Here is a 24,665-nt window from a genome sequence, read left to right as displayed (position 1 = left end):
ATCGTGACGTAGGTATGTGGGGGCGTGTTAGAACGAGCCGTTTTAGGTAAGCGTGGTTGACTTAACTTTTATAAAGAATATCTCTTTGGATTTGAGACTTTAGTCTTTGCAACTTTACAGATCTTCTTTATGCACCAAGAGCTTGTAACACTTCAAAGAGAAAGGAAAAATTTTAATCGCATCATATGACCCCTTTAAGGGCTACAACTGCATTTTTTCTAGGCTAATTAGATTTCTTCATGAGTGGCCCATATCATGCTTTCTCGGCCGAGGATGAACTGGACTCCTGGTGGTTAATGGTGAAGTGAGATTTTTTATTTACATTGCCATTATTTACTAACCTCATGTTGTTCCAAACTAGTATAGCCTTCTTCTTCAAAAAAAAAGAAGAAAAAAAACCCCAAGTTTTTTTGTAACACTTTATTTTAAGGTGTCCTTGTTACACGTTACATGTACTTACTACTATATAATAGCAATTAATTATGCATAAATACATGCAAGTAACCCTAAACCAAACCCTAATCCAAACCATATAGTAAGTACATGTAATTAATTAATAATACGTAATAAATGTATAATTACACTGTAACAACGACACCTTAAAATAAAGTGTAACTTTTTTGTTTTTAAATATTCAGAGAAATATCCTTGCCAGTTAATTTAATATAATGAAGAGAACTGGGGCTGAAAAGCTGCAAAGTGACAAATAGAAGTTGTCCACATGAGTTATGCACATAGTCTACAAGTGATCTCTCTCTCTCATTTTAGATAGAGATGTCAGTGTATTGCATGTTTTTTTTGGAAATCCCATAACAGTGTACATGTGTGTCTCAGACTAGACTGCTAGGTGCCGTCTAGGTGGGCTTGTTGCCATGGTGAAGAATCTGGTGAATGCATTTGAGAAAGGTAGAAGGGGGAAAAGGACAGATAAGATGTAGGAAGACTTTGACAGGAGCAAACATAACAGAGGATCACTGTTGCTTAATGTGGAATTGAGCCAGAGTTTGTGTGTGTGTGAAATTTATGGTCGTTTCGCGGTCTAAAATAGATGTGTTGTGTAGGTGTCATTTAGCCCTGTTTTATTAGAGTTTCTGATGAGGTCAACTTTGTTGTTTTAAGTCATTTTGAGTAAATGTTGCAAATACAATATCTCTATACAATATATATATATTTTTTTACAATTCTGTGAGTGTTTTGTGACACATTTCTATCTTGCTAGACTTAAAAATAAAGCTTCTTTATTGGCATCTGTGGCTCCTAGAAGAACATTTAATAGCCCTGGAACCTTTCATTTGCACAAAAGCTTCTTTAGAGTAGAAAAGCTTCTTCAGAATATTATGTTCTTCAAAAATGCTTCTTTTAAGAATTGTTCACTGAAAGGATATTTGGGAAACCCAAAATGGTTCTTCAATGGCATTGGTGTTAAAACCCCTTTTTGGAATCTTTATTTTTAAGAGTGTTTTTAAAGGGGTCATATGATGCGATTTCAATTTGTCCTTTCTCTTTGGAGTGTTACAAGCTCTTGGTGCGTTGTGAAAACGAAACTACTTTGTTTGGCCTTCCAAAAAAGGACGATATCCGCTTCGTTATGCCTCGAGCTGATCCGTGCTGGTCGAAATACATCAACTTCGCGCTGTGGATCGCCGGATCGCCGGATCGCCTTTCACCGTGGACGAAGCGGAGTCCAGCCCGGGGTCGTCACATGTGGTTGCCGCAAGCCCGCCGGCTGCTCCTTCGTCGAATGCGCCGGCCGCGCCGTTCTCTAGCCCGCCCGCCACCGCTCACTCTACTCGCCGGCCGCCACTCACTCTAGCCCGCTGTGTGTTTTGTTGTGAAAGCGAAACTACTTTGTTTGGTCTTCCAAAAGAGGACACGAATAATGTTCTTTTTAGCAACATCATATGACCCCTTTAAGATCAATAACTTTTGTTGTGGTATTCTTTATGCTGGAAGCATCTGCTATGTAAATAAATACATGTAAAGATTGTCACACTTTGTTCAGCTAATCAAAGGCTGTGTGTTTACAAGGCACATAGTTCCCACCCAGACAAACAATTCACAGTGTGACAGACAATAAGTCAATGAGATTGCTAATGACTTGCCATACACATCACATGAATGAATGAATATTTTCTTAAAGTGTCATTATATTTAAGTGTCATTAAGTATTCTGCATCAAGTACAAACATGCAGGTTATTCCGGAAATGCTTCCTGTGTGTGTGTGTGTGTGTGTGTGTGTAAGCCAGGTGGAAACTTGAGCTCATCTGTGTTTCTGATTAAGGGACTGGTCACACAGACACATTCTGACGGGAGAGTCAGACAAAGTAAATGCAGTGGCATTGGAGGCCAGTGTGCATCCAGACTCAAGGTATTATCATTACCTGGAGAAAGAGAGAGGAGAAAAAGTTGATGACTTGTGAGCCTATCTATGTTAATCAGTACAGGCCCTGTTAGGCTGCAAGACTCCAAAATATCCAAAATAACAGAGCACCAATAAAACCAATGAAGCTTTAGTTGGGAAGACTGGGACCACAAGTATAACCACAAAAAAATCCCTGGTTACATTTGATAGGTAGATCATCAAAGAATTGTCAGACTGGGGCAAGTTGTCACATGTCATTATAGTGTCATCATAATTTGTTGTCAAAACAATGGTTTGATATTTTGTATGTTACATGTTAGTTTTTCCGTATTTTACCAATCATTATGTTTAAAATTTGCATAAAAACCCATAATATATGATATGCACTGGCAGTTTCCCACTACAATTTACCTCACACAAGTGAAAAGTCTAAATATCTTAAATGAACTGTATTCTCTGCAATAATGGCTTTTTTTTGGAGCCAAATATTTAAGGTTTGTGGCTATAGAAAAATGAACTTTCATAAATGAACCTACACTAATATTCACTGGAGAAAAAGTGTTCAACTTCGTAAACTAGCACCGGTCTCCCCTACTTCTCTCTATAAATAGCCTAATTCAATTTGTTTTGGACTTGTACCAACTAATTAGCAGACTTAAAGAACGTGTGTTTGTATGCATTGTATCCGCAGTCTGTTACACACAGGAACCCCAGTGCATTCACGCTTGCACCACCCAGCTTGTCCCGGCTTGTTCGGTAATTGCCCCCCGCCGAGGCGCTAAACGGAACATCAGCGACGCAATTATAGCGAACAAGAAGCTCGCAGCGCGCGACAGCCCTCCACCCGCGCGCGCTGTCAACAAGCGCACATTCACACGCTGAGAAGTCGCTCGTGTCTGAATTGCGTTTAGTGGCCCCAAAAGTATGGGATTACATCTCTGCCACAATTCTGCGCGCGAAAGATCATATTTTGAGCGCGCAAAAGTGCGTTTTGTACGCGCGCGAACTGAGTTTTGTGGAGAAAATGTTTGACTCGCAAAGAAAAAAGTATATCGAGCGCACGAAAATCAATTTTGCATTTAAAATAAGTTTTTGGATGTGTGCAGACCTTCTCTTTTGCGAGTGCAACGTTTCACTAGCTTGCCAACCGATGCCCGCCCTCAGTGCTCTCTAAATGCCAACAGCTGCTTGCTCAGCACAACACAGCATTACAATATGCCATAATTCCAGCCAATCAGAGACGGAGGCTGATAAATTCTGATTGGCTGCCTTGACAACCACTCACAATATTTCTTGCATTACCTCGACAGCAGAAGCGGAAAAATACAGTGCATGCATAATTATTATGCAAGTTGATATTCTGATTATATTTTTTTCCAAGCACATTTGACCAATTCCAAACGACATCAATCTTAATAACTACTATTAATCTTGTATTTAATCATTTATAATTGATATATAATTATTCATGAAGGCTGGAAGTGAAAAATGTATTATATTCAGGTGTGCATAATTACTAAGCAGATTTTCTTTTACAGATAAAATTAGCCAAAAAAAAAGAGATTCCAATAATATATAGATTATAAATGATTAAATACAAGATTAATAGTACCGGTAGTTATTAAGATTGATGTTGTTTGGAATTGGTAAAATGTGCTTGGAAAAAAATATAATCAGAATATCAACTTGCATAATAATTATGCATGCACTGTATTTTTCCTCTTCTGCTGTCGAGATAATGCAAGAAATGTTGTGAATGGTTGTCAAGGCAGCCAATAAGAATTTAGCAGCCTCGTCTCTGATTGGCTGGAATTATGGCACATTGTAACGCTGGGTTGTGTTGAGCAAGCGTGCCGTTGGCATTTAGAGAGCACTGAGGGCGGGCATCAAAGGAGCAAGATAGTGAAACGTTGCACGCGCAAAAGAGAAGGTCTGCACACATCCAAAAACGTATTTTAAATGCAAAATTGATTTAGATTAATAGTAGTTATAATTATTGGTAAAATGTGCTTGGAAAAAAATATGATCAGAATATCAACTTGCATAACAATTACGCATGCACTGTATTTTTCTTCTTCTGCTGTCGAGGTAAATGCAAGGAATGTTGTGATTGGTTGTCAAGGCAGCCAATCAGAATTTAGCATCCTCGTCTCTGATTGGCTGGAATTATGGCACATTGTAACGCTGGGTTGTGTTGAGCAAGCGTGCCGTTGGCATTTAGAGAGCACTGAGGGCGGGCATCAAAGGAGCAAGATAGTGAAACGTTGCACGCGCAAAAGAGAAGGTCTGCACACATCCAAAAACTTATTTTAAATGCAAAATTGATTTTCGTGCACTCGAAATACTTTTGTCTTTGCGAAACGAACATTATCTGAACAAAACTCAGATCGCGCAAAATGCACTTTTGTGCGCTTAAAACCCCTACTTAATAAGAATCACATACTGAAGTGTAGTAAAAGTTGAAAACTTGAAGACTGATTTATAAAAAAAATAAATAAAAATGATCTTTCGCGCGCAGAATTGTGGCAGAGATCTAAGCCTATAAAAATTTTTAGCAAATGTATTTTTAATGCATGTATTAAGTCAGTTCAACTAGTTCGCATCTCATCGAGGAATTACTTTGGACTGATCTGTTTAACATGTTCAGATGTTCATTTGTGTTTAGGTTCAATCTCATCTATATGTTATCACAAAAGGTTTTTCTCTCACATGTAAATATTTATAATACATTTTCAGTGAATGAATTAAGATTAAATGGTTTGAACTGATTCATTTACGTCTACTTAATTGTTAGAAAACCTTTTTGACAAAGTCAATTGAACGTTTCTATTTTTAAACCTAAGGCCAGGCAAAGTTCTGTTCATGTTTCATGGAATGTTTCATTTCATTAATTCAAAGAATCGGGTTATTGTTTTAAAATGTAACACATACAACTTTTCCCAAACTATTTCACTTTAAAAAGGAAAAGTGTGGGGTTGGTATTTTGTTTTGAAACTCAAAGACAATGAATCACTTTAAAAGTTGCATACGTGTCCAAACAGATTTTGAGGGCACTGTATACATGTCAAGTAAAACCTTGCAGGAATTTGGGCATTATTGTATACTGGCACGAAAAGTGCATTTTATCATTTAGTATGCAAGTTTTGTTTCTTTGGTACAGCTCTTGCTTTTTAGTCTCCTTTTAAATCTAATTAATGTAGACTAAATGAGAGTTCAACTATGCAATAATTACATTTTGCGGTGGAGAGATTAGGAACAACCTAAACATGCCATGAGACTTGTTTACAACCACAAATTCAGTGTTTGGACATAGGGTGGGATGTAAACAGAGGTAAAATAATTTAAGACATACAAACCGTTGGTAGTTCAAACATTTACTCAAAACTCTCCGGGGATGCTTGATTAAATTATCGTGAGGTTCCGCCCCTGGAGTTCTATGATTGGGCGCCGAGATAAGGAGGCGTGTCACGGCTATCCTTTGTATATATGGACACACACGCTTAACTTTGACAGCCAAAACAAACTAGACGCTGTAGTGAATCGCACTTGCTATCAGATTATTCTACTGCAAATTTGAATACATTTGATCAGTTTAATTAAGTGTTATAATTAAGTAACCAGACGACATTGCTCACATGCAAGCGCATCCTTTTAGAAGACCAGTAGCGGGTGTGTGCAACTGACCGAGGATGGACTCGCCTATGCAGGGGTCCCACTGGCCTCCACTCGCGCTCTGTGTCCTGCTATTGTGGAGTTCCGTGTGTGCACGTGAGTCGGTCTGTCAGGGGATTTCGGTGCCACTGTGTAGAGGGATCGGTTACAACTATACCTACATGCCCAACCAATTCAACCACGACACCCAAGATGAAGCTGGGCTCGAGGTGCACCAGTTCTGGCCCCTCGTGGAGATCCAGTGTTCCCCGGACCTGCGCTTCTTTCTTTGCAGTCTGTACACGCCCATTTGCCTCGTGGACTATAAGAAGCCTTTGCCGCCCTGCAGGAGCGTGTGCGAACGGGCGAAAGCGGGATGCGCGCCTCTGATGAGGCAATACGGTTTCCCGTGGCCGGACCGAATGAGATGCGATCTTCTCCCTGTGCAGGGAGATCCAAACACTCTGTGCATGGACTACAACAGGACTGATGCTACAGCCTCACCAGCTGCTCCAAAACCAACCAGCCAACCGGGGAAGCCATACAACCGGAAAAATAAAAGCAGTCAAGGATCTTCTTCATGTGAACCGGAGTGTCACTGTCGTGCGCCTATGGTGACCGTGAGCAGTGACCGTCATCCGCTGTATAACCGGGTAAAGACTGGGCAGATCCCCAATTGCGCAATGCCATGCCACAACCCCTATCTTTCTCAGGAGGAAAGGACATTTGCCACATTTTGGATCGGAGTTTGGTCGGTTTTGTGTTTCTTGTCCACCTTCGCCACAGTGGCCACTTTCCTCATTGACATTGAGAGGTTTAAATACCCCGAGCGTCCGATTATTTTCCTGTCCGCCTGCTATATGTTCGTGTCCGTGGGGTACATCATCAGACTCATCGCGGGCCACGAAAGAGTCGCGTGCAATCGGGATAACGAGGTGGACCATATCCACTATGAAACTACGGGTCCGGCGCTTTGCACGCTTGTATTTGTACTCATCTATTTTTTTGGGATGGCGAGCGCTATCTGGTGGGTGATCCTGACGTTTACGTGGTTCCTCGCGGCAGGGATGAAGTGGGGAAATGAAGCGATCGAACGATACTCGCAGTATTTTCACCTGGCCGCGTGGCTCATTCCGAGCGTCAAATCTATCGCCGCGCTCGCGTTGAGCTCGGTGGACGGGGACTCGGTTGCGGGAATCTGCTACGTGGGCAACCAAAACTTGGAAAACCTGCGGGGATTCGTGGTCGCGCCACTGGTGATTTATCTTTTTATCGGAACGGCATTTTTATTCGCGGGCTTCGTGTCTTTGTTTCGGATACGGAGCGTTATTAAACAAGGAGGAACGAAAACGGACAAACTCGAGAGGTTGATGATTCGCATCGGGGTATTTACAGTCCTGCATACGGTCGTTGCCATGGTGATTGTGGCTTGTTACGTTTACGAACAGCACAATCGCGAAGCGTGGGAAATCGCGCATGCGTGTAACTGCTCGTCGGATAAAAAAGCTCAGAAACCGGATTACGCCGTGTTTATGCTCAAGTATTTCATGTGCCTTTTGGTGGGGATCACGTCGGGTGCGTGGACGTGGTCCGGTAAAACTTTGGACTCGTGGCGAGCCCTTTGCACGCGACGCTGCTGCCTCTGGGATAGTAAAGGCACGAGCGGTTCGGTTTACAGTGACGCTAGCACGGGACTGACAGGAAGTTCGGTTTTGTGCGCTCCTAAACAAATGCCACTATCCCGAGTGTGATAAAAGCGGAACTTCCTAGACTTTGCAAACTGATCAACTGCTGCTTTCCTGACATATGAGAGACGCCTATTTCCAGTATTAGGTGAGACCGGGGATAGTTGTCACACAAAGAAGTTGTCACTGTATTAAATGGCCTACTACTGTGACGAATATTCACTGGAGTAAAAAAAAAGTGTGACGACCAGTCCCGATCTCTAAACTAAACTAAATACCAGTCATTAAATCACAGCTCAAGCCTGTGTATGAGGTTATGAATGTGCCTTAAAAGTGTCCATACGGGTTTTTTATATTTTCATATGTAGCCTATTTATATTAAAATGTTATTGTTAAAACAACGACATAGAATGTTTAACATTTATACAAGATTGTGTGTATTTATCATTTACTCTCACAGAAAACTATTTTGACAATAAAACACGTATTACCAAAGCATTTTTTAATGCTTATTTCATGTTTACAGAGAGCTCTCTATTGCTCACAAACATTCATACCTGTGCGAAAGTGGTAGAGTATCTGTTGATTGCAACAACAGCTAGAAGGACAATATTTGGCTTTGCTCAAAATAATAGCAAATTTTGTTTGAGAGTTTAAAATGATTCATATTTCTCAGTACAGGTACAGGGCCTATACAAATAAAACATTAACTAAAAATCATCAGAATAATAAAAAAAAAAGACACATTTTCATCACACCTGTAAGATGGAGAATTGAAGGTGCTTTCAATAGTTGATATTAATGTGATTTATAACAACATGCAAAGTTCATGTGCTGATATAATTTGTCTGTAGGATTATAAGGGGAAAATTACGTTTTAAAACGAACAAAAAAGACTACCCTACTCCTAAAATCATAATAAACAGAAGCAGGTTCTAAATATAATACAGAGTTGATATGGCACAATAATTTCTAAGAAAAATGAAAAATGACACTTGTGAACAAGAAACTTGAAAATATAGCAGACAGAATACAAAAACAAATACATCTTCCATGGACTGGACCGCTGCACTGCATGCCAGTGATAGGTCTATGTTCAATGATATGTACTCTGTGGATGAGATTTATTGTGTCAGAGGTGTTGTAGAAGGACAGAACTCCTGCTTTGTGCATAACAAGTAATAAGTAGGTAGCCTACTGAATACAGTAGGGCCTGCAGATTCAGCAGACCCACAGACAACTGTACTAACCCTGAATTCCTTAAATATTCACTTCCATCTGCATGCGCACAAAATTATTTAAAACAAGTCATTAAGTTTTTGTTTATTTAATTCCGAAGCATTTTCTGCTTCTGGGTTTAAAAAATGTCAAGTAGTTTACTAGCTTGTGAAAATGCACAGCCAAAATGGGCCAGTCCAGTAGATGGCGCTCACACACACACACATTGCCTATCAGTATTTTAGTGAAAGAATGTAAAATGCTACAACAAAACTACTAAAATGTTAACTGTGATACATTTAACCACTATTGAATGAAAAAATAGGCTATGTAAAAAAATAAAACATGCTAATTTTTTTTTTTTAGTTTATCTATTAAAAACAGTACAAAAGTGTTTACAACTTGCATTACAAATATAACTGCAATCACCTTTGTTAACCAGGTTAGGTGAGGATCGGACCAGACCAAGCATCCCACATGATGCTTAAACTTGTAATATGACACTATTATTCATAAAATCTATGGAGATGACAGTTTCACTGTTGATCCCAAATATATCCTAAACCCAGGATAGAGAGGTTGAGTGAATGTGGTCTGGATTCTGTGGATGAGGGACATTGTGTCAGAGACGCTGTAGAAGGACAGAATTCCTGCACTGTGATCCACATACACTCCAATTTTACAGGAGCTAGAGACCACATGGAAATCAGTCTTTATGCTATTGTGACAGAATGAGTAACAGGATTTAGAGCAGAACAATCTCCATGACTGATCATTTAACCCAAATCCACACTCAAAACCACTCCCCTTCCTTCTGATGCTCTTATATGACACTGATATATATACCCCGGACATCCCATTCCACTCAATCTCCCAGTAACAGCGTCCACACACACTCTCTCTACACAACACCTGAAAAAAATCATGAAATCGGTCCGCATGAACAGGATACCGCTGGTCAGCCCCAATAAATGTAGCCACTCTGTTGCCTTCAGACAGACGGAGATATTTATGTGCAGTGTTCGGATCCAGTGTGAGCTGGTGGGAATCTGGGGGGGACAGATTTACACCAGGAAACTTAAAAAATAAATATAATAAAAATCTCTCTGGATGTTAATTGTCACAAGAAAGCGATTTGCGAGACTTACATTGCAAGAACTCGGCTCTGGTCCTAAATTCAGGGGTGGAAACAATCTCGACATATGTCACTAATGAAACCAAGAGACATTCACAATGTTAAAAATCTACACAAATTCCACTTTTATTTGTATTTTTTTATATATATTTTTCCAGTTTCTTCTAGTAAGTATTTTATGACGAGTTAATCCATTTCAAGTGGTCCAATGGTTGCTTGACCATTTTTAATTTTGACTACCTCTATGTAATCGATATTGCAAAACCTCCATTTATATAAATTCATTGCGGGCCAAAACACAAAGACAGTCACTGTGGTTAAACCAAATTAAACCAAAAAAATAGACTGGGTATTTTGTAATCCAGTCACATAGAGGTAATCACTCGAAAAAACAAGGAACATCAACCAACTTTACCATTTTGGACCATTTGAGATGGAATGACCCTGATGCCTGACATGTTTTTTTTTAAAGGTAATTAATCTCCAGTACTTTACCTTTACCAAATATACTCTCTATTGCTTCCTTACAGAGATCCTCAAGCATAGAGATAGATTTTCGCACATCATCATAAGAAAAGAAAGAACTGATATTGATGTTTTCTGTAGATGCAGGAAGAACAGAGAGAGACTGGAAACTCTACAAAAACACATAAATGGATAGATCAAAATCAATAAAGTTTTCAAGTGGTCAAGCACATTTAGAATTTTTCTATATTTTCAGACTCAAAACCAAATTTAGCGCAAACTGATTCAAGATGATGTAAAATTCTGTTGACCAGCAAAAATCTCAGTCTAATATTAATAACATCCTAAAGCTCCTTTTTTCAAATCTGTTACCTGTAGGAAATGGATGTGATGGTCTGTGTGTAAAAACTGCTTCAGCTCAGCGTCTCTCCTCCTCAGATCATCAATCTCCTGCTGCAGTTGCTCTAAGAGTCCTTCAGCTCGACTCACTTCAGCCTTTTCTCGATCTCTGATCATCTGTATCACCTCAGAGCGTCTTCTCTCAATGGAGCGGATCAGTTCAGTAAAGATCCTCTCACTGTCCTCCACTGCTGCCTGTGCGGAGCGCTGTTATGACACACATAGAGAATCATTCGGTTTAGTCTGTTAGCCACAGTGGGCTTCAGTGGGACTGCTCTTCTACATCCAGCATTTATTTTTCTCCTTTGTTAATAACTCACCTTATGAGTATCCACAGCCTGTTTCAGCTTCTGAAGCTCCTTCTCTTTCTCCTGGATTCTCTGCTGAAACTTTCTTTGTATGTCCCATAATTGTTTCTGTAACAGTAACAGATAACATGTAGCTCCAGCATCATAAACATGCATTTTACTAACATTAGCTTTTCATACCTGTTTCTCAGTCCTCTCTGCTTCAGCCGAAACTGTGTGATGATTTTTATGTTCATCCATCGTGCACAAAAAACAAATACACTTTTGGTCAGTACAACAGTAAACCTCCAGCAGTCGGTCATGTTGAGAGCAGATCATCTCCTTGAGTCGTCCAGTGGCATTAACCAAATTGTGTTTCTTATCTTTAAAGAATCTGTCGTGTTGTTTAAGGTGGTTTTGACAGTAAGAGTTTAGACACATCAGACAGGACCTGACGGCTTTGTATTTTCTCCCTGTGCAGACGTCACACTCCACATCTCCAGGTCCAGTGTAATTGGAAGCAGGAAAAACTGTTTGGATTTTTGTTGTCTTTAGTTTCTCCACCGTTTCAGCCAGCATCACATTCTTATTCAAAGCAGGTCTTGGAGTGAAGGTCTGTCTGCACTGAGGGCATCTGTAAACTCTCTTCTGATCATCCTGATTCCAGTATTCTGCAATACAGTTCATACAGTAGCTGTGTCCACAGGGGATGGTCACTGGATCCTTCAGTAGATCCAGACAGATCGGACAGCTGAACTGATCCTCAGCCACTGAAATACTGGATTCTGCCATTTTGCTGCATGTACACAAAAACAGAGAGATACAGCTGAACAGTACTTGTGGAGTAAGGTGTAGGCCTATACAAGGTGTGTTTTGTAAATGTGACTCACCTGAAAAATGAGGAATCCAGTGATAGCTTCTTTACTCTGTGTTTTTACCTAAACCGAAATGTTCCCTGGTTCTGCATAAAAATGAAACTGAAACTAGCCTCCTTTGAGTAAATGCAAAGACAAAATCAACCAGTAGAAGGCGATAACACACACTACGTAAATGCCTGTGTTGTGTCAGTGCTTAGTGTTGCCAAAAAAGATTGTTCAAAATGGCATGTTAAAACAACTAAGTTAGTTTTGAGTCACCTAAGACAAAAACACGTCTCATTTATATTATCTGCATTGCCTTCCCAGAAGTGTTTGTATTTAATTTAGATTTACGTTTTAGATTTAAATTTCATGTTGGCCTAAAACAACCTTTATTGAAAACCCCAATTATTGCCACTCTATTATTGCAATGATATAAAAGCATGACCTTTTATTTTTTGTATAATTTACAAACTTCAGTCGTATCTAAATTGTCTGAACTGTAGATCATTGTCATACAAATGTGATGTCTAAACTCAAAATACTACTATTACACAGTGCACATACATTACATAATATTTTCAGATCATTTAAATTAAAATGGTAATCATAAATGAAATACACAGACAAATCAGTAAAAATGCTTTAGTGTTATTTTGCTTTGTATAGCTGCAATATGACTAACAGTATTTCTTAGTTGTCACTGTCAGCAAAGCATTTTCATCTCTAATCATCATTCATTGCATAGTGTTACAGAACAGATCTTAATTACAATTACACACACACACAAAAAAAAAGTTTTCCCTTGTATCGCTTTGGACACAGTTTCCTGTACAGTTTGTGTTGTAGTGAGGTATTTAATGAATCCACTTTCTAGTTTGGTAAGCTGTACTCGGGATTGTCACTGGAAAGATGGCGGGAGCTGCTAACCACATATAATCATTCCTTTTTACTAGAATGCTTCAACCTGAAGTATGACACTATTATTCACAGAATCTCTGCAGACGACAGTTTCAGTGTTGATCCAAAATTGATCCCAAATCCTGGGTAGAGCGGTTGAGTGAATGTGGTCTGGATTCTGTGGATGAGGGTCATTGTGTCAGAGACTCTGTAGAAGGACAGAATCCCTGCTCTGTGATCCACATACACTCCTATTCTAGATGAACTGTAGAATATAGGGAGTTTAATTGTTTTCTGATTGTGTCTGAATGCGCACCTGGAGTCAGAGCAGGACAATCTCCAGGACTGATTATTAAATCCAAATACACACTCAAAACCTCCCCCAATCCTGCTGATGCTCTTATACGACACTGATATTCCCACACCAGCCGTCCCACTCCACTCCACCTCCCAGTAACAGCGTCCACACACACTCTCTCGACACAACACCTGAGAAAAACCATGAAATCGGTCTGGATGAACAGGATACTGCTGATCAGCCCCAATAAATGTAGCCACTCTATTGCCTTCAGTCAGACAGAGATATTTATGTGCAGTGTTCGGATCCAGGGTGAGTTGGCAGGAATCTGAAAACAAATTTGCACCATTTTAAATATTACAGTACATTAAAATAACCCTCTCTCTTATCCTTTTATGTTAATTCTAATGAGAAAGAGAATTTAGATTTGTCATAGTTAAAGTTTTACCATGTCAATGTTTTCAACAATTATGTGTTAGATGAATCCATTTTACAGGTTTTATTACAGTTAACTCGCACTAAACAACCATAAGGTTAAGGATTATTAAATAGCCATGAACCATGAAACCAAGGCATATGCAAAAGTGAAAATGTAGAGACAACCCACAATTATAAACAAACCTAACCGGATATATAGGAAAATAAACCAAAAACAATAGAAACCAATCAGAACAGTGTGAATAAACAAGTTGCTGTGTAAGCAGCATGGTGATATGTAAGTATAATTGTCCTCATTTGTAAGTCGCTTTGGATAAAAGCGTCTGCTAAATGACTAAATGTAAATGTAAATACTGACATGGTAATCACTCATTTATTTCTCTTGAGGACTGAATCAACACTTACATTGCAAAAACTCATCTCTGGTCCTGAGTTCAGAGGTGGTAACAATCTCCATGTGTGGTATTACTAAAACCAAGAGACATATACAGTGTTATTCACATTGATAGATAGAGAGTTTTATCAATTTCTTCTAGTGATTATGATATGATACATTATTTCAAACAAATTACTGAATTACAAACTTTAACTTTACCATATATATTTTCTGTTGCTTCCTTGCAGAGGTCCTCAAGTTTCTCTCTTAGCATAGAGACAGATTCATCCACATCATCATAAGAGAGAAGTGAAGTAACATTTATGTTGTCTCTAGCCGCAGGAGGAACAGAGAGAGACTGGAAACGCTACAAAGGGACAAAATCAGAACAGATTTGATTCACAATAACAAGATAATCCATTACAAAATAAATAAATTGCTAATAAATAACAAAATCTGTTACCTCCAGGAAATGGATGTGGTTTTCTGTGTGTAAAAGCTGCTTCAGCTCAGCGTCTCTCCTCCTCAGATCATCAATCTCCTGCTGCAGTTGCTTCAAGAGTCCCTCAGCTCGACTCACTTCAGCCTTCTCTCGATCTCTGATCATCTGTATCACCTCAGAGCAGCTTCTCTCAATGGAGCGGATCAGTTCAGTAAAGATCCTCTCACTGTCCTTTACTGCTGCCTGTGCGGAGTGCTGTTATGACACAAAGACAAGTCTGAAAAGAGTCCTGAAAAAGCCAAAAAAAATTCTTAATCCCCTTGAAACTCACTTTATGAGTCTTCACAGCCTCTTTCAGCTCCTGAATCTCCTTCTCTCTTTCCTGGATTCTCTTCTGGAACTTTCTTTCTATGTCCCAAAGCTGTTTCTGTAACAGTAACAAATAAAATGCAGCTTAGTGTACTGCATCATAAATGTATCTGCAACTAGCATTTGCAATAGCAATATGTACATTTCCTACCTGTTTCTCAGCCCTCTCTGCTTTAGTTGAAATAGTGTGATGATTTTTGTGTTCATTCATTGTACACAACAAACAAATGCATAGTTGGTCTGTGCGACAGTAAACCTCCAGCAGTCTGTCATGTTGAGAGCAGATCATCTCTTTGAGTCGTCCAGTGGCATTAATCAAACTGTGTTTCTTATCTTTAAAGAAACTGTCATGTTGTTCTAGATGAGACTGACAGTAAGAGTTTAGACACATCAGACAGGACCTGACAGCTTTATACTTTCTCCCTGTGCAGACGTCACACTCCACATCTCCAGGTCCAGCGTAACTCAGAGCAGGACGAGCTGTTTGGGCTTTTGTCTTCTTCAATTTCTCCACCATTTCAGCCAGCATCACATTCTTATTTAAAGCAGGTCTTGGAGTGAAGGTCTGTCTGCACTGAGGGCATCTGTAAACTCTCGTCTGATCATCTTGATTCCAGCAGTCTGTGATGCAGTTCATACAGTAGCTGTGTCCACAGGGGATGGTCACTGGATCCTTCAGTAGATCCAGACAGATTGAACAACTGAACTGATCCTCGCCCAATGAAATACTGGCTTCTGCCATTTCACTGCTTGAACACAAAAACAAAGCCACATGGAACAGCGGTTAACTTTAACTTTCTGGTTATGTGTTCCAGAGAGCGGAGCAGGCGTTTAAAAGCGTTTGTAAAAGCATTTGTTAATCCTCAAAAGCGCTTTATCTATCAACCCAGTAATGTTTATACGAATTTGTTTGCAGACGGGCTGATAAAAACACTAGCCTACCTGAGCATACGCAGCAAGCGCAGTTAGGAAAAAAACAGACTGCGTGAGTACAGTGCTCGCGTAATGTGATGATGACATGCAGAGCAATAAAAAAGTATACTTAGTAGATTTTACCAGCGCCGCATTCTGAGTCTTCTTCGTCGTCTTCTTCTTCTGGTGTTTTATGGCGGTTTGGCAAACCAGCGAAAAAGGGTGCATTACCGCCACCTACTGATCTGGAAATACAGAAAAACAAAAAACTAAATTCTATCTATTGTTCCTGTGTTCTTCAGGTATTTAAACAATTTTTCTTGCACTCTTGATTGCCTCGACCCATTTCCTAACAATCCTTTTAAAGAAATATTATCAGCTCCCAGCCATCCTAATTCCTGAATGAATTGAAATCTCTCATTCCGCGTCAAAATGGACATTACGTGTAATACGAACGCATACTACTGGTGGAGACACATTATTAAACAAATAAATAAAATACAACCTTTCAGAAAAAGGAAAGAAAATTTTCGGTTTTTTTTTTTTTGCATTTATAAGAAATAATTTGTAACCATTTGTAAGAAATTTGTTTTGCAAAGAGACCACTTCTTTTGAACATGGTAGGCTATTTATTGTATTGTTTTCTACATTCCACAAGTCATTCTGAAACAAAAAAACAATCAAATACACACATTCCTAACATACTCTCCCTTTTCTATTAATAGCCTGTAGGTTTCTGAACTACTGTGCCAAGCTGTCTGGGCCCAGAGAGGCATGCTCTTCAAGAAAACAGGGGACTTTTCTGGAAATTAACATTTGAATGCTCTCTTGCAAAATTAGCATCCTCATCCGAGATGCAATCACACTGAGTAGATCACACCTCAGTATTGTCTCATCTGCATTTCTTTCCCTTCACTCTCTCGTCCCTGTTCTTCCCCTCTCTACATGCTGAGATCATCCTAAATCTATGCTTTTTGTGAACAATTACTATACAGTAGCCTACTATACATGTTTGACATTGTTTGAAATGTCTCAGTGCAACTGAAACAATGGTCTCATCCCCCAAAGAATCAAACTCAAATGTAGTTTAAGAGTTTATGGATATTTTTATGGGTATTTACTGAAGAGGGTGTGCCTGCTCCCAGGGTCTTTTCTCTCGAGGTGTGGGATCATCATTAATGTAGATTCCAATTGTTACTTTAGGCTCCATTTGTAGGATGTCTTGTCTTGAAAGACATGTTGCAAAAGGCTCAAGGCAAATTCAAGTTACCCGTGATATTTAATGTTAAATGACTTAGTCTACATAAAAATGCAAAATGATACACAGTCAACCATGTACTGATATAATGTTACTGTCATTAGATGTACACTGCATTTAATATATTTGTAGACAGGGCCGGATTTACCTCTTTTCGTGACATAGGCAAAAAAAAAATTTTGGGCCCCCCCCTTTCCTAATATTACCACCCAAGCAAACAAAAATATTTCTTAATCAGTGGAAACAGTTACAGTGTTTTCTATCACAATAAGCGCTTGCATTCAATCAATACAAATCGAATGTAGGCTAGTTCTTAATTTGTTTGAGAACTTAAGCCTCGTTCAGACTGTCAGCCCAAATCCGATTTTGTGCAAATTCCAAAACGTCATTTTAGCTAATAACAGAGGCTTGAGCCATTGATATGCAGGCTAACGCAGTTATTAGAGAGAGAGAGAGAGAGAGAGGGAGAGAGAGAGATTAAGTGCATGTGAATACTTGGTTCTGTGCGTCTCTCAGCAGTATTCAGCAGCAGCGTCTACTAATAGCCAATCTTTAAGTTAAACTGCTTCAAGAACCTCTCTACTGAGAAATGTCATGTAGCTTTTCAGCTGCGAAACTATTTTATTGATAAATTCGCGGGGCAGCCGCGCAGCTCTGACAACAAGTTTCTGTCCATGTCTCCGCGTGTGTTCACAAGACCACGAGTGCATGTCTGTACTGTGTGTGTGTGTCTGTGAGAGAATGGGAGAAAGAAAGCATGATTTCCGTACATAAAAAAAGTTGAAGACATGGAAATAGTTTGTCATTCTTACCCTATTTGTTATATTTATTTGCTCAATGTCTTCTGGGGTTTTGGTTCTTTTACTGTTGTATATATCCCATAGTATAACAAAAATATTAGGCTATATATCTCTTTATTGTGTTTGGGGCCCCCCTGGACGAGCAAGCATAGGCACGTGCCTAGAATGCCTATGCCTAAATCCGGCCCTGTTTGTAGAAGCTCTACTTCATCTATACTGCTGAAGGACACAGTTTCACTGATGAGTCCTGGGTTATGCCAAACCCCGGATGAAGCGGTCGAGTGAATGTGGTCTGGATTCTGTGGATGAGGGTCATTGTGTCAGAGACACTGTAGAAGGACAGAATTCCTGCACTGTGATCCACATACACTCCTATTCTAGAGGAGCTGGAGAATACAGGGAGTTCAGATTTTTTGTTATTGTGACTAAATAAAAATCCAGAGGGAGAGCAGAACAATCTCCAGGACTGATCATTACATCCAAATTTGCACTCATTACCCCGTCCCTTCCTGCTGATGCTCTTATATGACACTGATATTCCCACACCACGAGTCCCGCTCCACTCCACCTCCCAGTAACAGCGTGCACACAAGCTTTCTTTACACAACACCTGAGGCCAAACATCAAATCTGTCTGGATGATCAGGATACGGCTGCAGTGTAGCAGTGCAAGCCGCCACTGTGTTCTCCTCAGAAAGACAGAGGTGTTTATGCACCGACTCTGAATCCAGAGTAAACTGATGGTAATCTGATGGAGAAAAAAAACAGACAATCTACATTTTAATAAAGAAATCTTAACTGTCAGAACATTAAGTGATGCAACAAAGATATAAAAGTAGCAACAACAGATCACTGATCTATTACACAAGTTTTATCAAAATGTATTTAAAGCCTATTAAAAATTGTAAGTAAAATTGGTAATTTTTTTGCCACTAGTGGGACAGAATTGGTAAATAATTACAAAATATCAAACATTCCCATTGTCTGCCATTGTTTGGAGTTTGCTGTCTGTCAGACAACTCAAACGATCCTAATGCAATACTGTTAGTACAGTTAGTACAGAAATGACAAACTTCCCCTTTAAATGTGTATAAATTTGTCTCAAAATTATTATTTATACCACTTACAGTGCAAGAAGTGCTCTCTTGTTTTGGGTTCAGTGATGGGTGTGAGGATTTTGATATTCACTATACAGAAACAAACAGATATTTAATAAAGATATCAATAATATTAAACTATTAATATTACTATTGATCAAGACTAATAATGTACTAATAACAACAATAATGTAGTAATATTATTAACAATTTATTAAATGCTATTAATAATAATTATTCATTATTCACATCCACACAATATTTATTTATTAACTTTATTTTACAAGATGAGTCTGTACTTTACCTCCACCAGATATCTTTTCTATCTCCTCGCTGCAGAAATTCTCAAATTTTGTTTTTATAATAGAGACGGAGCTTCTCACATCATCATAAGAGAGCAGAGAACCGACAGTGGTGCTGTCTGAAGATGCAGGAGGTGCAGAGGGAAGCTGAAAATTCTAAAAAGACAACAAGCAAAAATATAAATTATCATGTAAATATGAATTAATACGGTCCAAGAAAGTTAAAGGATCACATGGATGAAAGTACAAGTGCTAGGCATATTCATCATTTCAATACAATCTTGACAGCATTTGCACTGATCAGAACAACTGGCAATTATACAGTAAGCTTTAATCAAATGTCCATTAATGAGTCTGCAGTACAAGCTTTATAAACCTGTAAATCTTTACAAACCTGTAGGAAATGGATGTGGTTTTCTGTGTGTAAAAGCTGCTTCAGCTCAGCGTCTCTCCTCCTCAGATCGTAAATCTCCTGCTCCAGTTGCTTCAAGAGTCCTTCAGCTTGACTCACTTCAGCCTTTTCTCGATCTCTGATCATCTGTATCACCACAGATTGGCTTTTCTCAATGCAGTGGATCAGTTCAGTAAAGATCCTCTCACTGTCCTTTACTGCTGCCTGTGCGGAGCTCTGTTATGACATAAAGAGAGAACCATTAGAATCAGTCCATTTAATCGGACAGTTATTTTTCTCTTATTCTCACCTTGTGAGTCTGCACAAACTCGCTCAGCTTCTGAAGCTCTGTTTGCCTCTCTTGAATTTTCTTCTGTATAATTATTACTGTCTCTCCAACCTGTTTCTGATGAACAAATAATTGTAAACATTAGAAGACTTTGGTTTTCCACAAGGAGCTCAAAATCTCTCTATATTTTTGTGTGATATATCATTGTTAACTAGCCTACCCAGCAACTTGATGCAATAACTGCAAAAACTAACAAGTCTATTAATATGTGTTTTCAGTTCATACCTGTTTCTCAGTCCTCTCTGCTTCAGCTGAAACAGTATCGTGAGTTTTGTGTTCATCCATCACACAAATCAAACAAATACATTTCTGGTCAGAACGACAAAAAACCTCCAGCAGTCTGTCATGTTTAGAGCAGATCATCTCCTGGATTCGTCCAGTGGCATCGGTCACTTTGTGTCGTTTCCTCGTATGAGATTCCTCATGACACTCAAAGTGAGTTTGACAGTATGATTCAAGACACATCAGACAAGACTTTACAGCTTTGCGTTTCCTTCCAATACAGACATCACACTCCTCATCCCCAGGTCCAGCGTAACTGAGAGCAGATCGTGTCTTCTTCAGTTTCTCCACCATTTCATCCAACATCACATTCTTATTTAAAGCAGGTCTTGGAGTGAAGGTCTGTCTGCACTGAGGGCATCTGTAAACTCTCTTCTGATCATCTTTATTCCAGCAGTCTGTGATGCAGTTCATACAGTAACTGTGTCCACAGGGGATGGTCACTGGATCCTTCAGTAGATCCAGACAGATCGGACAGCTGAACTGATCCTTGCCCAATGAAATACTGGCTTCTGTCATGTTCCTCCACATACATAACGATACAGACAACTACTTGACAACACATAGCCTTGCGGTTTCTCACAACAGCGTTTCCTGTTTCGAGACGTGTGCAAAAAAGGTGATTATGTTTGTCAAACGGTGTGACCACAAAGAACATAGATGGGAGTATGACTGCTTCTAATAACTTTTTTAAACTGATTTTTTTTTTTACAGATCTTCTTTATGCACCAAGAGCTTGTAACACTCCAAAGAGAAAGGAAAAAATGAAATCGCATCATATGACCCCTTTAATATTTAAATTTTGTCCATGCCTCAGAATCAGGTTGAAGAGATGCAAGAAAAATGTCAGCAGAGAATCCAAGAGAGACAGAAGAAGCTTAAAATGATACAATTGCTTTGGGTTAATATGTGTGACTGATGAATGACGAGTCTCTTACCAGTCCATCATCCTGCTTTGGCTTCAGCGTGAGACTGACACTTAGTGGATGTTTCAAATACAGGCGAGTCACACCGGAGATAACCTACTACCTGTTTTTGCACACGTCCCTTAAACACCAGGAAATTATCTTAATTTCAGGGAAAACGAAACCTATTTATAGATAAGTCGCTGTATTTATCTTTCTTTCTGATTGCAGTAAAATGGCAGAAGCTCAAATTTCAGTGGCTGAGGATCAGTTCAGATGTCCGATCTGTCTGGATCTACTGAAGGATCCAGTGACCATCCCCTGTGGACACAGTTACTGTATGAACTGCATTACAGATAACTGGAATAAAGAAGATCAGTGGAGAGTTTACAGCTGCACTGAATGCAGTCAGACCTTCAGTCCAAGACCTGCTTTAAATATAAACGTGATGTTTACTGAAATGGTGGAGAAACTGAAGAAGAAAAAAGACCGGATGGATCAGTCTCTCAGTTACGCTGGACCTGGAGATGAGGAGTGTGATGTTTGTACTGGAAGGAAACGTAAAGCTATTAAGTCCTGTTTTTTGTGTTTGGAATCTTACTGTCAAACTCACTTTGAGCGTCATGAGGAATCTCATTCAAGTAAGCGGCATAAACTGACGGATGCTGGACGAATCCAGGAGATGATCTGCTCTAAACATGACAGACTGCTGGAGGTTTTTTGTCGAACTGACCAGCGATGTGTTTGTTTGATTTGTGTGATGGATGAACACAAAAATCAAGATACTGTTTCAGCTGAAGCAGAGAGGAATGAGAAACAGGTATGCACATACATTTTAAGTATATTTCTGAGAAGTATATAAAGCCCATTTCTGAGAAGTACATAAAGCCCATTTCTGAGAAGTACATAAAGCCCATTTCTGAGAAGTACATAAAGCCCATTTCTGAGAAGTACATAAAGCCCATTTCTGAGAAGTACATAAAAAGTAGACTAGAAGTATACTTTCCTAGTTTTAGTTTAAAAGAAGCATACTAATAGCACACTTGAATAAACTTCTTTTTCGTAAGGGTAGCCTAAACTGTGTTGATTGCAATTGCAGTTATTAAGCAAATTAGGCAGTCTATGATGAGATTATCACATATTTGAAAATATCTGGAAACCATTCAATCAAACTGATGATAACTGATAATCTTTCCTCACTAAAACTTTTCGCGTCCATTGAAGATTACTGAAGATTTCTAATGTTTCCATTTTTTCCATGCCTCAGAATCAGGATGGAGAGATGCAAGAAAAATGTCAGCAGAGAATGCAAGAGAGACAGAAGAAGCTTCAAGAGCTCAGAGAGGCTATTAAGACTCACAAGGTGAGACTCAGACTAACCTAGTTAGTGTTGGACCACATTTTCCAGTTCCACTGCCCACTTTGGCTTACAGACTGATGATCTGATTATCTGTGTGTTCTAACAGCGCTCTGCACAGGCAGCAGTGAAGGACTGTGAGAGGATCTTTACTGAACTGATCCGTTCAATTAGGAGAAGCCGCTCCGAGGTGATACAGATGATCAGAAATCAGGAAAAGGCTGAAGTGAGTCGATCTGAAGGACTCTTGAAGCAACTGGAGCAGGAGATTGATGATCTGAGGAGGAGAGACACTGAGCTGAAGCAGCTTTTACACACAGATGATTACATCCATTTCCTACAGGTAGCAGGACTGTTGTCCTAAGCATTGTCTTTTGACTAGAGAATTATTTTCAAATTTTTCTGTAAGTGTAATATAATAAAACCATTATCGGAGACACTAAAATAGTAATTCATATATTAGATCCATTTGACCAGATCCCTCAAAACATACCAGTTTTGTTTTGTATATATAAAAACAACAGTTCAAGTTTTGTCTGATGATACCAATTATATGGTATACACCAAAACAAATCGTTTGGCTTTGGATCAATGTAATTTTTGTCATTTTCATTTCTGACGTCATAGTGACTTTAACAATTGTCTTTTATTTTCACATACTTTTCCCAATGTAGATTTAAAGCAGATTCTTTCTTACTGACTGAAAAAGTGTATCGATCAATGACAATTACTTAAAATAGTATTGGCCTGAAGAGCCCATGAGAACATTAAAATTACAAAATTAATACAGTACAGATACTGCTGGAGTTGAGGCTGTGAACACATTGTTAGCCCATATTTAGATCTTAGAAATAAACTAAATGTAGGTAATGTTAACTGTAACTTTTTTTTTTAATTCTTTATTTTTAACTTGATACAAACTTGATTCAAAAATGGACACTGCAAAACTGTAACAGTAATAAAACTGAAACAAAGGGTTCACAAAATATTTGTGTGGGATTCTAATATGCTTACCCTTAATGGATAAAATATGATTTTTGTTTCTTCTTATCTTTGATGTTTCTGTGCATTTATTCTTTCTAGAGTTTCCGGTCTCTCGCTGAACCTATGGAATCTACAGGTGGTCCCAGAGTTGCTGTCAGTTCTGTCCTCCCTTATGATGATGTGAGAAAATCTGTGTCTCACTTGAAAGAAATACTGGAGGAGTTCTGTAAAGAGAAAATAGAACGGTTATCTGGTCAAGGTACAGTGACAGAAACAGTTGCTTTTAGAAAAATGATATATTTTGCAACAATGTTGAAGAAACTGGTGTATAGTAAAATACAATATGAAAGTAATACTTGTTTCATATAATTATTAAAATTATTAATTAGAACTATTCTAATTAGAAGTCAGAAAGAGCTTTAGCCTTTATTAACAAGTATGTTTACACACACAAGGAATTTGACTTGATCACAGGAGCTTCCAGTGCAGAAGAAAGTACGGACATAGTGCAACATACATGATAGTGCAGACATACATAGGAATATGTAAAGATGGAAAATAACACTAATAACTAATTATATGTGTTTATTTTCTTAGTAACATACATCGACATTACTTCCAATAATGAACCCAGGACTAGGGAGGAATTCCTACAGTGTAAGTCACATTGAAAACACACACACACACACACAGACTGGTTTCCATGTTTCATGGGAACATTCCATAGGCACAATGGATTTTATACTGTACAAACTGTATTTTCTATCCCCTTACCCTAAACCTACCCATCACACAAAACTTTCTGTATTTTAACATTTTCAAAAAACTTTCCAAAAAACCAAAAACCAAAAAATGTCCCCACAAGGTCAAAATTGACTGATATTACTATCCTTGTGATTGTATGTGCAGTAAAATTATTAGACAATTCATTACACCAGAATCAGATGTTATATATACTCATATTAAATATATATTGTTTCAGAAAAATGTTTAAACGTTAAAAATATCATGACTATGGGTTTCAGAAGGGTTAGTGTTAAATATCCTTTCTCCTTTTCTGTAGCTCTAGATGCTAGAGCTTTTTTTTTTTGTCTATTAAAAAGTTGTAACAAAAGTGACACATATTCAGTTCTATCTTACATATAT

General features: G+C 38.7%; 5 protein-coding genes across 9 annotated transcripts; 2 read left to right on the top strand and 3 right to left on the bottom strand.

Moving 5' to 3' along the window:
• The first annotated feature begins 5,900 nt into the window (after positions 1–5,900).
• Positions 5,901–8,039, top strand: fzd8b (frizzled class receptor 8b). Its single transcript, XM_016533887.1, has one exon. It carries the CDS (start codon positions 6,053–6,055, stop codon positions 7,763–7,765), a length of 1,713 nt encoding a protein of 570 aa, XP_016389373.1. The 5' UTR covers positions 5,901–6,052; the 3' UTR covers positions 7,766–8,039.
• A 747-nt stretch (positions 8,040–8,786) lies between these two features.
• On the bottom strand, positions 8,787–12,141 carry LOC107724819 (tripartite motif-containing protein 16-like). Of its 2 annotated transcripts, XM_016533895.1 has the most exons (7): positions 11,405–12,141; positions 11,237–11,332; positions 10,890–11,123; positions 10,548–10,689; positions 10,066–10,125; positions 9,830–9,966; positions 8,787–8,810 (listed from the first exon to the last, which is right to left on the bottom strand). In XM_016533895.1, the coding sequence occupies exons 1-7, from the start codon at positions 11,993–11,995 to the stop codon at positions 8,796–8,798; spliced, it is 1,275 nt and encodes a 424-aa protein (XP_016389381.1). In that variant the 5' UTR covers positions 11,996–12,141; the 3' UTR covers positions 8,787–8,795. The 2 variants fall into 2 exon arrangements, with proteins under 2 accessions (XP_016389381.1, XP_016389379.1); XM_016533893.1 differs by lacking the exon at positions 8,787–8,810 and having other exon boundaries at positions 9,285–9,966.
• Positions 12,142–12,579: 438 nt separating this feature from the next.
• Positions 12,580–16,020, bottom strand: LOC107724816 (tripartite motif-containing protein 16-like). 3 transcript variants are annotated; one of them, XM_016533888.1, is made up of 7 exons: positions 15,940–16,020; positions 15,035–15,632; positions 14,846–14,941; positions 14,536–14,769; positions 14,292–14,439; positions 14,102–14,164; positions 12,580–13,586 (listed from the first exon to the last, which is right to left on the bottom strand). In XM_016533888.1, exons 1-7 carry the CDS (start codon positions 15,948–15,950, stop codon positions 13,048–13,050), a joined length of 1,689 nt encoding a protein of 562 aa, XP_016389374.1. In that variant the 5' UTR covers positions 15,951–16,020; the 3' UTR covers positions 12,580–13,047. The 3 variants fall into 3 exon arrangements, with proteins under 3 accessions (XP_016389374.1, XP_016389375.1, XP_016389376.1); XM_016533889.1 differs by having other exon boundaries at positions 15,035–15,629; positions 15,940–16,018; XM_016533890.1 differs by lacking the exon at positions 15,940–16,020 and adding an exon at positions 15,877–15,934 and having other exon boundaries at positions 15,035–15,629.
• Positions 15,979–20,942, bottom strand: LOC107724818 (tripartite motif-containing protein 16-like protein). 2 transcript variants are annotated; one of them, XM_016533892.1, is made up of 7 exons: positions 20,217–20,942; positions 19,953–20,048; positions 19,646–19,879; positions 19,254–19,407; positions 18,980–19,039; positions 18,464–18,600; positions 15,979–16,040 (listed from the first exon to the last, which is right to left on the bottom strand). In XM_016533892.1, the coding sequence occupies exons 1-7, from the start codon at positions 20,802–20,804 to the stop codon at positions 16,023–16,025; spliced, it is 1,287 nt and encodes a 428-aa protein (XP_016389378.1). In that variant the 5' UTR covers positions 20,805–20,942; the 3' UTR covers positions 15,979–16,022. The 2 variants fall into 2 exon arrangements, with proteins under 2 accessions (XP_016389378.1, XP_016389377.1); XM_016533891.1 differs by lacking the exon at positions 15,979–16,040 and having other exon boundaries at positions 17,970–18,600.
• A 471-nt stretch (positions 20,943–21,413) lies between these two features.
• On the top strand, positions 21,414–24,300 carry LOC107724820 (tripartite motif-containing protein 47-like). The gene is made up of 5 exons (XM_016533896.1): positions 21,414–21,998; positions 22,446–22,541; positions 22,645–22,878; positions 23,619–23,778; positions 24,117–24,300. The coding sequence occupies exons 1-5, from the start codon at positions 21,414–21,416 to the stop codon at positions 24,188–24,190; spliced, it is 1,149 nt and encodes a 382-aa protein (XP_016389382.1). The 3' UTR covers positions 24,191–24,300.
• Positions 24,301–24,665: the final 365 nt, after the last annotated feature.

This window comes from Sinocyclocheilus rhinocerous, unplaced genomic scaffold (assembly GCF_001515625.1).
Source record: "Sinocyclocheilus rhinocerous isolate Xijiao unplaced genomic scaffold, SAMN03320098_v1.1 scaffold2500, whole genome shotgun sequence".
Taxonomy (NCBI): Eukaryota; Metazoa; Chordata; class Actinopteri; order Cypriniformes; family Cyprinidae; genus Sinocyclocheilus; species Sinocyclocheilus rhinocerous.
This window is presented reverse-complemented; position numbering and strand designations above follow the sequence as displayed.

What these genes read in the sequence shown, in the direction of transcription:
- LOC107724816 (XM_016533888.1), bottom strand. An exon ending in CAGAGAGGGCTGAGAAACAG is followed by an intron (nt 14,942 to 15,034) that starts GTAGGAAATGTA and finishes TTACTGTTACAG; the next exon opens with AAACAGCTTTGGGACATAGA. An exon ending in ACCACATCCATTTCCTGGAG is followed by an intron (nt 14,440 to 14,535) that starts GTAACAGATTTT and finishes GTCCCTTTGTAG; the next exon opens with CGTTTCCAGTCTCTCTCTGT.
- LOC107724820 (XM_016533896.1), top strand. Translation starts at nt 21,414, where the DNA reads ATGGCAGAAGCTCAAATTTCAGTGGCTGAGGATCAGTTCAGATGTCCG. An exon ending in AGGCTATTAAGACTCACAAG is followed by an intron (nt 22,542 to 22,644) that starts GTGAGACTCAGA and finishes GTGTTCTAACAG; the next exon opens with CGCTCTGCACAGGCAGCAGT. An exon ending in AGAACGGTTATCTGGTCAAG is followed by an intron (nt 23,779 to 24,116) that starts GTACAGTGACAG and finishes TTATTTTCTTAG; the next exon opens with TAACATACATCGACATTACT.
- LOC107724819 (XM_016533893.1), bottom strand. Translation starts at nt 11,995, where the DNA reads ATGGCAGAATCCAGTATTTCAGTGGCTGAGGATCAGTTCAGCTGTCCG. An exon ending in ATCACATCCATTTCCTACAG is followed by an intron (nt 10,690 to 10,889) that starts GTAACAGATTTG and finishes GTGTTTTTGTAG; the next exon opens with AGTTTCCAGTCTCTCTCTGT. An exon ending in CAGAGCCGAGTTCTTGCAAT is followed by an intron (nt 9,967 to 10,065) that starts GTAAGTCTCGCA and finishes TGTCCCCCCCAG; the next exon opens with ATTCCCACCAGCTCACACTG.
- LOC107724818 (XM_016533891.1), bottom strand. Translation starts at nt 20,804, where the DNA reads ATGTGGAGGAACATGACAGAAGCCAGTATTTCATTGGGCAAGGATCAG. An exon ending in CAGAGAGGACTGAGAAACAG is followed by an intron (nt 20,049 to 20,216) that starts GTATGAACTGAA and finishes TTTGTTCATCAG; the next exon opens with AAACAGGTTGGAGAGACAGT. An exon ending in ACCACATCCATTTCCTACAG is followed by an intron (nt 19,408 to 19,645) that starts GTTTGTAAAGAT and finishes TTGTCTTTTTAG; the next exon opens with AATTTTCAGCTTCCCTCTGC.
- fzd8b (XM_016533887.1), top strand. Translation starts at nt 6,053, where the DNA reads ATGGACTCGCCTATGCAGGGGTCCCACTGGCCTCCACTCGCGCTCTGT.